We start from the raw sequence: 13,387 nt of genomic DNA, 5'->3' as shown, positions 1-13,387 counted from the left end.
AATCGGCATGGTGAGATTTGAACTCTTACTAGTCCAGTAACATAACCACGACACCACTGTGCCAATACATAGGTGTGGCATATTGAAAGTAGTAGATGCAGGTGTTACCTCTAGATATTACCAATGTCACAAAAACAGTTACTCAATCATGACACTAATAAGTAGACATGACAAAAAGTCTCAAGAAATTGAATATACTCCAGGGTATGGTAGCATAATGGTTATGTTACTGGACTAGTAATCCAGAGGCCTGGACTAATGATCCGGAGACATGAGCTCAAATCCCATTTAAATTAATCTGAAATTAAGAAGCTAGTATCAGTAATGGTGACCATGGAACCACCGGATTGTCATAAAAACCCATCTGGTTCACTAATGTCCTTTTAGGGAAGGAAATCTGCCGCCCTTACCCGGTCTGGCCTATATCTGACTCCAGACCCACAGCAATGTGGTTGACTCTTAACTGCCCTCTGCGGTTCAAGAAGGCGGCTCACCACCACCTTCTCCAGGGCAATAAATGCCGGCCTTGCCAGTGACGCCCACATCCGACGCCCAACGAATATTTTTTAAATTCATATTTCATAAATCATGAACAACAGTCATACAGGTGATCTTCACCTGTGAATATGAAGACACGTTACCTTTCCATAACCTCTACACTATAGCGGTGGAATGTTGCCCTTGTGGCAGAGCCACCAGGGGATTCAGGACAATTGTATATAATTCCTTTAACGGCAATGTAGTGCAACCGGGGGCTGCACCTTTAATGTATCTGTTAACTGTACTATGGCTTCTTTCCTTTACTCCGCGTGATGACGTCATGCCGCCCGTCACGTGATCCCCCAACGGCGGGAAGAACGTGATGACGTCATGACGTCAGTGCTCGGAACCTTCTAGCAGTTCTGGAGAGAGGCTTTCAACCAGACCAGACCTATTTGCATTGTATCCAGCAGTTTACTGTACAACTTTGTTTGTTCATTAAATTTTATTGTTTTTGATTCTCTGCGTCGATCTCAATTCTTCAGCTAGGAACCTCCGTTCCTACACCCTTTTAAATTCATGCTCTACCTGTGGTTGGGTAGGTGACTTCCATTAATGCCCCTCCGAACTGGCGCACAGGCATTCATTGCTTTCAACCGGCGCAAGGGTACACGGAGCATGTTGGAGTTCATGCTCTTAACCTAGCCCCAAGTTGTTGGGAAAAGAGAAAATGAATGAGGTCATTCACTGTAGTTTCAAGTACTACTTTAATAACATGCCACAGTGTTTATCCTTCACTTATACACAGCTAAGCTTGCACTTCTAGCAGTCCTTCCCCCACCCTCCCCCCACACCCCAACCCCACAACAATGATGCATTTTAGTTCTGCAACAGCAAGCGAGAGTTGGGAAACTTTTCAGGGTAATAAAAATCGGCGGGGGAGGAGAGGAATAAAATTGTATACAAAGTAACTGAAAGAAAGTGTACCCTCTGGAAGTTTGCAGTTACGACAGAATGTGTTGAACTCTTGTTCTGCGGCACTATATTTATTATTGACTTTAATGACTAAAGGCCTGGCAGCCTTGATGTCTGTTCTTGCTGACGGAGCCTTGTGATCTGTCACATCTAGTATGACCCAAACTGTGGACACGTCAAAAGAATAAAAGCCCCATTTATAACTAGAATTTGCATTTTAATCCATTGAGTGCTGAAACGTTTTTTTAAATGTTTAAAAAATATATTTTTTAAAGATTCTGAGAGCGATTGACCGGGTAGCTGCTGCGAGGTTGTTTTCCCTGGCTGGCGAGTCTAGAACTAGGGGGCATAGTCTCGGGATAAGGGGTCAGCCATTTAAGACTGAGATGAGGAGGAATTTCTTCACTCAGAGGGTGGTGAATCTTTTGAATTCTCTGCCCCAGAGGGCTGTGGATGCTCAGTCGTTGAGCATATTCAAGGCTGAGAGAGATTTTTGGACTCTAGGGGAATCAAGGGATATGGAGATCGGGCGGGAAAGTGGAATTCCGGTTGAAGATCAGCCATGATCTTATTAAATGGCGGAGCAGGCTCAAGGGGCTGTATGGCCTACTCCTGCTCCTAATCCTCATGATGTTCTTATAAAATCCTTTAAGTATTATTTCCTTTCCCAAAAGTTTGGACCTTTTTTTTTTTTAGGGTACGGATCCTTGGTCACTGGTAACTCTCTGGTACCTTGCCTATTTGGCCATTTTTCATAGTGGGTGTTGGCTGGATATTTAACCATGGGGACTCAACGTCAGAGTTGCCAACCCTCTAGGATTGTCCTGGAGTCTCCACTAGTTGAAGATTAATCTCCAGGAGACTGCTGCCAGCAACTCTGGTGAAAAATCACAGGAGTATTTTTTTTGTTTTCATTTTCTTGAAACATTTATCGATTGTAAAAAATATTGTAGATGGAGGGGGAAGAAAGGCTGTTTGACTGACGGTAAAGAATCATTCTGTTGGGTAATGATGAGTCTGTTGGCTTTCCGATTGGTGTGGGAAGGCGGTGCGCTGTGAGGATGGATCTGTTGGGTGACCAATGGCGGGAGCGTCCGGGCAGGAGGTCATGTGATGAAATCTCCAGGAATACATCCAACCAGAGTTGGCAACCATAATCAACATTGAATCTGATGGCGTCCCCAGAAATGTGTGTGTGATCAATTAACAAAATGAAGTGAATTTCCTACAGTATGACGTATTTAACCCCACAGTTTAAAACTGACACGCTGTTACTTCCTTTATACCAACAAGGTGTTGAACTGCATGAAAACAGCATAGCAACATATGACTAGTTATCAGTCTTGGCTGTCGGGTAAGGACTGGGAGATATAATAACATTTCTGTGCATCTTTTTGTCTTGTTTTGTTCTAGGCCTTCTTTGCATGTAAACCAAGTGAAAACCTTATGACAGCACTTTGCATTCTGGGCTACGCTCAGCTCAACGTCGCTTGAGGGCTCCTCGTGCACTCTTCGCTCACCAGCCTCTTGCCGCCCCCTAAGAGATTGGTTGTCTGCCTGTGCGTTGAATTGCAGATCTACTTCACAGCCAGACCACCATGTTCCACCGACTCACCAGCCTTTTCTATGGGGAAACTGAGGAGGTCTGCATCCAGGGTCCCGATCCCAGCTTGACCGAAAAGGAGGATGACGGCTGGTTAATTGTTGACTTTCCAGGTGAGCTTGAAGCTCTTAAAGCTCAGTGACTCATTTTATGCTAACCCTGTCCTCGTTCGAAATCTCTGTTGTAAATGAATTCTTCAGGTGCTCTGCTAACTAGCAGAAAGCAATTTATACCATTGTAAATAGAACACTTGTTTTTTCTTATCCAGAATATAACTATAATTCCAAATCAAATTGATACTTTCATTAGAAAAGCCTGACGCCAAAAATGACTCAACATTAATTGCGAAGTTTTAGATGCATCCTCAAAGTTAACCACCACTTCTTCTTCAATCCGGTCTGTGGAAACAATAATTGTGTAAAGCTTTGTGAATTTTTAGAGGGGTGTGATAAGATGCTACATAAACACAATACTTATTTTATAACATGCAATGAGCTATAGCAAGCCTCTGGTCTTGCTCATTGGTACTCTGGTGCAATGCCTTCAGGTTTACCTGTGCCTCACTGGGGTCAAACCTGTGAATTTTCTGTCCACTTCCCGTTGTCCTGTGTTAGACCTGTTGCACAAAAAAAAAAATCCAAAATTTTGTTAAAACTGTGATCTGATGATGTTTGAACTTGATTTATTTTATGATTCCCTTTAATTACCACCTATATTTAACCTACATAAAGTAACTCCACTAAATGGTTAGAGTTGGGAACTAGTTAGCTGCCAACCTAACAGCAGAGTGCCCATTCCTGAGCCAATTGGTCATGGTGGGTTTGAGTCCTAGTTTACAAGTTTTGCACACCACTGCAACAACTGACTATTCCCTCTCGTTAAGTGTAGCCCCATGGTTTGTCAAAGAAACCAAAGAGAGTTGTAATGGCATCATTCACGGGCATGTCTGCAGCAAGCGCTGCCTTGAACTGCTCCAGGTATAGCATTGGGAGACTGGAGCAAATCTGGGTTAAGGCTACCGCATGGACCATTTCTATTTTCTGTTCTGTCCTTTTGACCTTTTCTTCTCTTCAGGACCCAAGGCCAATTTGCTCACTCTTGGCAATATCAGTATGATGTTAACTTTTCAAAAGAAGCAGAGTTTCAGTGCCATACAAGTTTGTGAAGACTGGTTTAGCTTATCTCGCATTTGCAGCCCATTCTTGACTTTTGTAGTGGTGAGCGGCTACATGTTAGGCTGGGAAATGTGCGCTCACCGCCTATGGCTTGGTTTTATGTGGGCAGGAAGCTTTCGGGTGGGTTGGAAATTGGACTTGTGCTGTTTCTTGCCCCCTTGCTAGCAACTATCAAGAGTGGCCCAGCATCGAGGCGACCTGACCTGAGAGTCTCTGTGCTGATAAGCAGCCTTATGATATTGACGCTGTATAAATAGTTCCACTGTGACCATTAAAACCCAATTTAATCCCTCCCAAGTAAAAGCCTGGTAGTTCGCTGCTTTAAAGATATTTAAAATAGCTTGTTATAATCCTAGGTAATTTAGTTCTCTAGTGGGGAGAAAGAACAGAACAGTTACAACAAGATCACATCTTAAGAACATAAGCAAGCATGGAACAGGATAAATGCATTCCTTGCACTAACCATATAACATCTGCTCCACTGTGGACTCCATCTGACCCATTTCACTTCCTTAGGAAAAGTTCTTTTACAAGTTTCTCTGTGCTTCTCCCAAAGGAAAATCAAACAAAATCCCCAAATACCTGTACAACCACGATCGTACGTTATTCATTCTTGGTGGCCTTCCTTAGTTCACAGGTCTTGGGAATCATGTTCCGCAGAGCTTTTGATCCTCTCTCTCTGTACTTATTTTTATAACCCTCAATGCAGATCCTGTGCTCATCAACAAAGCAGTAGTTTTATTATGACTCAATCTATAGGTCATATGGTTTCAATAGAGGGCTTCCACTAACAACGGTGGGGTAGAAATTGGTCCTTGTGCCCATTTTCCAGGTGGGAACTAAGGGCAAAAATGTACCAATTTCGTGGGGCCATGTCATCAGGGCGCGGGATTACTGAAATGTGTCCGACCCCATTTTTGGGTTGGGCAATTTTTCAGGCATCCCTGGCGCCCCCCCCCCCCCCCCCAAAGAAAAGGCGTTAGGCCCCTCATTAACATATACAATGCCTGTTTTAGGACCCCTCGGCCAAACTGGGCTGCCCTGAGGGGCTGGGCCTGCCCCGCTCAGGTTTTTCAGTCGTAGATGCTGTCGAGCAAGTAGCTGCCACTAAAGAGTTAAGAAATAAAATAAATCCTGGCTCCACTGCACTCCTGAGGGCTGCTGCCAGTCTGTGATCGGCCCTCCTCCTGTTGTCCTCTTTCCCCCCCACCCCACCTCTTTTCTCCCCCCCCCCTTTCTGGAGGTGCGACAGGCGTTGACAGCTCGCTCGACGTATTCAAATGAGGCCCGAGACCCAATTTAGGGTGAGCCTCTGGTCTCCCGGATTGGGCACGCCACTGGTCATATGCCCGAAAACAGGCCATAACCAATTTCTACTCCCTGTGACTGCTGGGTTACCCCAGCCTCCATAAAACCTCTGCAACTCACTGGGAGAAAGCAAGAGAAATAGAAGGAATGTCAAGAAAAGGGAAAAAAAAAGAAAGCAAGACTTGCATTTCTTTAGCACCTTTCACGACCACCGGACATCCTAATGCGCTTTACAGCCAATGAAGTACTTTTTGATGTTCAGTCTCTGTTGTAGGAAACGCGGCAGCCAATTTGCGCACAGCAAGCTCCCACAAACAGCAATGTGATAATGAGCAGATAATCTGTTTTAGTGATGTTGATTGAGAGATAAATATTGGCCAGGACACCAGGGAGAACTCCCCTGCTCCTCTTCTTCGAATAGTGCCAAGGGATCTTTTACGACTGCCTGAGAGCAGACGGGGCCTCGGTTTAACGGCACCTCCGACAGTGCAGCACTCCCTCAGTACTGCACTCCAGTCTCTGGAGTGGGACTTGAACCCACGACCTTCTGACTCAGAGGCAAGAGTGCTACTAACTGAGCCATGGCTGACACACAAATATGCACAAGTGCTGTGTGACTCGATTTGTATCTTTTCTTGCCTAGATATGTAAACTTCTCAAAGTGGAGGGGAGAACTTTCATAAAAGGATAAGTTTTTAAAAAAAATAGACTCCTGGGTCAAATCTCAGTTATGTGGCAAACATCGTTCGATTGTTGAGGCATGAGTATGATGTAAGCTAACAAAACCTGGTCATTGAGACTAATGATATGGTGTCAATATTGGTGTCAAACAGTCCAAAGATGTGCAGGTTAGGTTGATTGGCCATGATAAAAATTGGCCCTTAGTGTTAGGGGGGATTAAATACGCGGGGTTACGGGGATAGGGCTTGGGTGGGATGGCTGTCGGTGTAGGGACTGGGTGCTAGGGTTTGGATGATCAGCCATGATCTCGTTGAATGGCGGAGCAGGCTCGAAGGGCCGAATGGCCTACTCCTGCTCCTATCTTCTATTTCTATGTAATATGGTTTCTTTGTCAATTTTTAGATTAAATTCTGTCAACAAATCGGATAAATTGATATTCAGTCCCATTTATACATGTCTTGTGCCGTCAAAACACATTATTGACAAATCTTGGAATATCATAGACACATACAGGAAACTTTTTTTTAATCTGGGACCGACGTGGTGCTGGTTCATCAAAAATTCCGGATAACCGAAAGCTATAGTAAAAGATACGGAGAGCTGAGAGCTCTGTATAAAGCAACAAACCCTGTTGCTTAGCAACAGGTTCAGAACAATGGCCACAAGTTCCAAGCGTCTCTGTAGCTTAGCAACAGCTGCAGCCAAACCCTTGCACAGCAACAGCTGGAGGAAGGCAAGTACAATATGAAGTAAAGCTTACCTGAACCTACTCCTGAATTTTGCCGGTTAACCGAGATTTCTGGTTATTTAGTTGCTGGTAAATCGAAAGTTTCCTGTAGAAGATAGGAGCAGGAGTAGGCCAGTTTGCCCCTCAAGCCTGTTCCACCACTCAATGAGATCATGGCCGATCATTCAAATTCAGTACCCTGTCCCTGCTTTCTCCCCATATCCCTTGCTCCCTTTAGCCTCAAGAAATATATCCAACTCCTTCTTGAATATATTTAATGAATTGGCCTCAACAGCCCTGTATGGCAGAGAATTCCACAGGTTCACCACTCTCTGGATGAAGAAATTCCTCCTCATCTCAGTCCTAAATGGCTTACCCCTTATTCTTAGACTGTGACCCCTGGTTCTGGACTCCCCTGCCATCGGAACATCCTTCCTGCATCTAGTCTGTCTAGTCCTGTTAGAATTTTATATGTTTCAATGAGATCCCCTCTCATTCTTCTAAACTCTAGCAAATATAAGCCTAATCGACCCAATCTCTCCTCATACGTCATTCCTGCCATCCCAGGTATCAGTCTGGTGAATCTTCGCTGCACTCTCTCCATGGCAAGAACATCCTTCCTCAGATAAGGCGACCAAAACTGCACACAATATCAAGTTCCGACACCTGGTGTATATTTTTTTAATTCATTTTTTATGGGGTGTGGGCATTGCTGGCAAGGCCAGCATTTATTGCCCATCCCTAGTTGCCCTTGAGAAGGTGGTGGTGAGCTGCCTTCTTGAACCGCTGCAGTCCGTGTGGTGAAGGTACTCCCACAGTGCTGTTAGGGAGGGAGTTCCAGGATTTCAACCCAGCGACGATGAAGCATCGGTGATATATTTCTAAGTCAGGATGATGAGTGACTTGGAGGGAAACTTGGAGGTGGTGGTGTTCCCATGCGTCTGCTGCCCTTGTCCTTCTAGGTGGAAGAGATCGTGGGTTTGGGAGGTGCTGCCGAAGAAGCCTTGGCGAGTTGCTGCAGTGCATCTTGTAGATGGTACACACTGCAGCCACGGTGCGCTGGTGGCGGAGGGAGTGAATGTTTAAGGTGGTAGAGGGGGTGCCAATCAAGCGGGCTGCTTTGTCCTGGATGGTGTCGAGCTTCTTGAGTGTTGTTAGAGCTGCACTCGTCCAAGCAAGTGGAGAGTATTCCATCACACTCCTGACTTGTGCCTTGTAGATGGTAGAAAGGCTTTGGGAAGTCGGGAGGTGTGACACTCGCCACAGAATACCTAGCCTCTGACCTGCTCTTGTTGCGACAGTATTATGTGGCTGGTCCGGTTAAGTTTCTGGGGCACTTATGCACAAAGCCAGAAAACATTTGTTCTACTTGTGAATGTGTGTATCAAAAAGAGTAAGGATTTCTTTGGGTAGTACAGTTTAGTATGACTGGTAAGTAGCATATTAACTTCAAAGGGGCTGCTCATTTTTCTAAAGCAAAAAAGCAGTTAGGTGGGGTGTGACTTATATGCTGGGACAGCCTATATCCATCTCCGTATGGTACATAATATGGAGGGCCCCATATCCATATTTGGCAAATCAAACACACTGGGAGGCAGCAGGCCTCCCGCTTTGTGCCTGGTCAGTATCACCAGTGGCAATGGCATCACTGGTATGGATTGTCGAGCATTTTTCCCCTCTTGTGCTGGGGTTGGGATCAGGAATTTTGCCACGTGGGGAATTGTAAAGGTGAAATCCCATCCTTTCACCAGTGGACTGCCCCTTTAACTTGGCCACTCCGATTAGACATTCCTGCATAGTTGTTGTTTTTCCTTCTGGTTTTGTGCTTCAGAACAAACTGTTTGGAACAATCTGCAACTGTCCCTAAGGTCATTAGTATGCAAACAATGTCACTTGTTGAGGTCATTTTTTCCAGCTGCATGTTCGCTGGAAGCAGTACTGTGTGCACAGCCCCACAAACTACAGAATCACACAGCACAGAAGGAGACCGTTTGGCCCATCGCGCCTGTGCCGGCTCTCTGAAAGAGCTACCAATTAGTCCCGCTCCCCTGCTCTTTCCCTGTAGCCCTGCAAACGTTTCCTTTTTATATATCCAATATAAAGTGAAGAGCTTTATCTGGTATTGTCAAGTCAAAAAGCCAGTTTGGACCACTTAGCTATTCTCTAGGTGAGACATTAAACTGAGATATTGTAGCAGTACCACCGAGTGTCCCTTATTTACCGGTCATAATTCCCTTTTAACTTACCTATGTTTGTACATACAGTTTACCTGTACGGGGCGTTGCCCCTTTAAGGACGCGAGCCGGCCCAGCTCGGCCTCCCGCTCCCGCGCCGGCCGCCGGCCCGGTTCGGCCTCCCGTTCCCGACATCGGCCGCAACGGCCAGCTGCAGTGCTGGGTGCCGGGTAAACGTGCTGACGTCGTCACGCACATCACGTGACCGCCCTAAGCGCGGGCGAACGCGATGACGTCACGTCGCACATCATGTGACGGCCCCAAGCGCGGGAAACGCGAGCAACGCGAGGACATCACGACGTAAACACGATGATGTCATCGCACAAACCTCCGGACTGCCTAGTCAGTCCTCATGGCGTCCCCACTGGGGTAAGACCTGTTCCAAGGTTCTCCTGCATTGATCTTTGTTGGTTTCTGTACTTCGTCAAATCCTTCATTAAAAACTTATTGGATTGTTTCTCCTGAGTCGACCTCAGTGATTTGGTTAGGAATACACCTATTCCTACAATATAAACATCTGTCTCTTCTGGATATTGAACATAAGAACATAAGACATAGGAGCAGGAGTCGGTCATTTGGCCCCTCGAGCCTGCTCCGCCATTCAATAAGATCATGGCTGATCTGTTCTTGGCCTCAACTCCACTTCCCTGCCCACTCCCCATAACCTTTGACTCTTTTACCATTCAAAAATCTGTCTATCTCCACCTTAAATATATTCAATGACCCAGCCTCCACAGCTCTCTGGGGTAGAGAATTCCAAAGATTCATGACCCTCAGAAGAAATTCCTCAATTCCGATTTAAAATTATGCCCCCTAGTTCTAGATTCCCCCATGAGGGGAAACATCCTCTCTGCACCTACCCAGTCAAGCCCCTTCAGAATCTTTTATGTTTCAATAAGATCTCAAGTGTGTATTTGAAGTGCAGCCGGGAGTTCTCCTGGTGCTCTGGCCAGCATTCCTGTCTTCCCTCGACCAAAGCCGATTAACTCGTCATTGCTCTTTGTGAGATCTTATTGTGTGCAAAAATGGCTGCCGAATATCTCTACATAAGTTACTGCACTTCAAAGTAATTCATTGTACGTGAAGTGCTTTGACATGTTTCTAAGAGGTACAATGAGATGCTATAGGGTAAATTCTTCTCTTTGGCACTGCCAGCAGAGAGCTTTGAGTATCGGGAGTCTCCATAAGCTGGGATCTCAGCTTATTGGGTTAGCCCATTGCCCTTTCACCTCTGGGACCTGGGTTCAAAATGCAGCCCAGTTTTATTGGCTGCAAAATGCTACAAAAGCATTTGGGGAAATCAGCAGGGGAATGGGACAATGGCCCAGTAATTCCTGTCACAACGCGTGAGTACGGACGGGGTACTCACGCGTGTGCCAGGAGGAATTGCCGGTTTTCAGCATGCACAGCGCATGTGCTGAAAACCGGCATTTCCTGTCCTCTGACCCAAGGGGTTAAGAGGCTGAACGCGTGTGCGGTATCGGGCAGCGCGTGCGACTTGGATTTCCTTTATTTTTACAGATTTGCGCATGTGTAAAGGCCTCTGGTTTTTAGGCATTGAAAAACCACACGTAAGTACTTAGTTTTACAGTTAAGTGGTCCTTTAGTACAATTTAGAAAAAAAATTTCCACAGGTTTATTATTTTTAAAGAATCTACAGTAAGGTAAGTTTAGTTTTAGACCCTATTTTTAAAAAATTTATTTTTTTCAAAAATTTGATTAGTTGTTTAAAATATTTTTTTAAACTTATTTATAGTTAATTTAATCAGTGGGATGTTTTTTAAAATTTTATTTAAAGTTTAACTAGTGTTTTGGGCCCCTGTAGTTTTCATGAGTTTGACAGTCTTTACTATCAAACTCATGAATGAGTTTCCCCTCCCCTGATTGGCTGCAGAGTGCTCACCTGATCCCAGCCGGCACATCGCACTAACTACGCCGCTGGATCAGGTTAGCACAGTGCGCCGACATCTGAACCGGGCCAGGGACAGGAAATCCACTGCGAGCCAGGTTTCAGATGTCGGCGCGCCGGGTAAGTGCACATCGGGGGCTTGCACGCGCGGCAAGCCCACCGACACCAAGTTCTGGGCCATTGTGTAGAGGCCTTTGAGAGAGCTGGTGTAGGTAAGATGGGCTGAATGGCCTCCTGTGCTGTGACATTCTATGATTTTTGAGAGGTCATGGGAGTCTTGAGAATTTTAAAGAAAAGTCTGGAGAATGGGAGGGGATTTTTGACTCCAGCAAGCAATGTTTGTGTAGACCATTTGCAGGTCAGTTATACCACAGATAGTTCTCCCAATCACTATGCTTCAGACCCACCTTCAGAGGAGCACCCTTTAATGTATCAGTGGCATTTCCATTTCTCTCACCAGCATCTCTGGCCCATGCCCATTGGAATCTGCCTAATGTCACCCGCCTAAACTTCTCTGCTCTCCTGAAGGGTGAGTTTCACAGATCACAGAAACCCCACAGTGCAGATAGAGGCCATTTCGGCCCATCGAGCCTGCACCGACACATATCCCACCCGATCCCTGTAACCCCTACACCAACACATATCCCACCCTATCCCTGTAACCCCACGTATTTAATCCCCCTAACACTAAGGGTCAATTTATCATAGCCAATCAACCTAACCCGCACATCTTTGGACTGTGGGAGGAAACCGGAGCACCCGGAGGAAACCCACGCAAACACGGGGAGAATGTGCAAACTCCACACAGACAGTCGCCCGAGGCCGGATTCGAACCCGGGTCCCTGGCGCTGTGAGGCAATAGTGCTAACCACTATGCCACCGTGCTGCCGAGTTTCTCAAGCCTCCTCTTGTCTCTAAAGCACCTGATCTCTGGTATGCTAGTGAATATCCTCAGCATCCTCTCCATGGCCTTGTCGTTCTTCCAAAAACGGAACACCTTCAAACTGTGGCCCAACCAATAATTTTGTATAGGCTTTGGCATTACCTCTGTGTTTTTTGCACTCAATGCTGCTATTTATAAAACCCAAGTTTGCAAATGCTCTTTATTTTGGCATTTTTTATCAACTCATCCTCCCATTTTTTTAAAGATTTATGTAACCGAACCGTTAAGTCTGTTTGCTTTTCTACTCCTTTCAAAATTTTATAGGGCCTGAATTTGCTGCAAACTTGCGCCGATGTTAATATGTAAAGGTTCCAGGCAATGATGGAGTAGGTGCGTCACGCCGTGAGTTGCGTTGCGCCATAGTTTGCTGGTACATTTGTGCCGTTCCGCCATTAGCATTGCCAAAACCATTCTCGCCGTTCAGCTGATGGCCTTGCAGCCAATGGCGATCGCCAATTTGCTGGATTTACGTCATTACTCGCGCAGCAGCCAGTTAGACTGGAAAATCATGGCGTGGGTGACCTGGTAATGACGTGATTTATAGCCAAGACATGACTCTCGGTCTGGGTGGCCAACAAAGGAACCATTAAAGCCGTGGAGCCTCACCACCTAAATTTCTCATTTTTGGCACTTCATTCTTGCCAGCTTTGCCATCTAGAGTGCTGTTAGCGTCTGAAGGCAATTACTTTCAGGCAATTATTTCCAAGTGTAAGGAAGGTGAAAGCATTGTAATGGTCTATCCACTGGGCATTCCCCTCCTCCTGATTACCAGGGACGGCCTGGAAACATAGAAAAATAGGAGCAGGCGTAGGCCATTCGGTCCTTCGAGCCTGCTCTGCCATTCAGAATGATCATGGCTGATCCTCTATCTGGAGGAGGAGCAGAGGGAGCAGGCACGTGTCTTGAGGCTCCATGGCTAGAGACTGAACCAATCTCGCTACTACTCTCTACAAAGAACGTACAGGGAACAGTTGCCATTCGAGGCAATGTCTGAGGAGCTCTGCGTGCGCAGACTGCGCTCCAGCAAGAAAGCAATTGGTCACCGAAGTGAGGTGCTCCGTGTAGACCTGAAGTCCACTTCTCGCAGGGCCTGGTCAGTGGCAATGAAGGTGACGACAGTCCTCACTTTTTTCCTATGGCTCCAGTTCCTTCCAGTTTGGCACAGCAGTCGAGGAGCTGCGAGTGGGGGTAAGGTACTGACTTGGATAGAGAACTGGTTGGCAGACAGGAAGCAAAGAGTTGGAATAAACGGGGCTTTTTCCGAGTGGCAGGCAGTTACTAGTAGGGTACCGCAGGGATCGGTGCTAGGACCCCAGCTATTCACAATATATATTAATGATCTAGACAAGGGA

General features: G+C 46.0%; 1 protein-coding gene across 6 annotated transcripts in view; it reads left to right on the top strand.

The window, feature by feature from the left end:
- Positions 1-13,387, top strand: part of tp53inp2b (tumor protein p53 inducible nuclear protein 2b) — a 53,525-nt gene that overhangs the window by 21,172 nt on the left and 18,966 nt on the right. For all 6 annotated transcript variants that reach the window (XM_086005754.1, XM_086005753.1, XM_086005748.1 and 3 more), the window contains one exon: positions 2,869-3,171. In XM_086005754.1, coding sequence (XP_085861880.1) covers positions 3,054-3,171 — 118 coding nt within the window. In that variant the 5' untranslated portion in view covers positions 2,869-3,053. The remainder of the gene's footprint in view (positions 1-2,868; positions 3,172-13,387) is intronic.

This window comes from Somniosus microcephalus, chromosome 13 (assembly GCF_052327205.1).
Source record: "Somniosus microcephalus isolate GS21.2 chromosome 13, FLI_Smic_1.0, whole genome shotgun sequence".
Taxonomy (NCBI): Eukaryota; Metazoa; Chordata; class Chondrichthyes; order Squaliformes; family Somniosidae; genus Somniosus; species Somniosus microcephalus.
The sequence above is the reverse complement of the archived record's forward strand: the minus strand, read 5'-3'. Positions and strand labels throughout refer to the sequence as shown.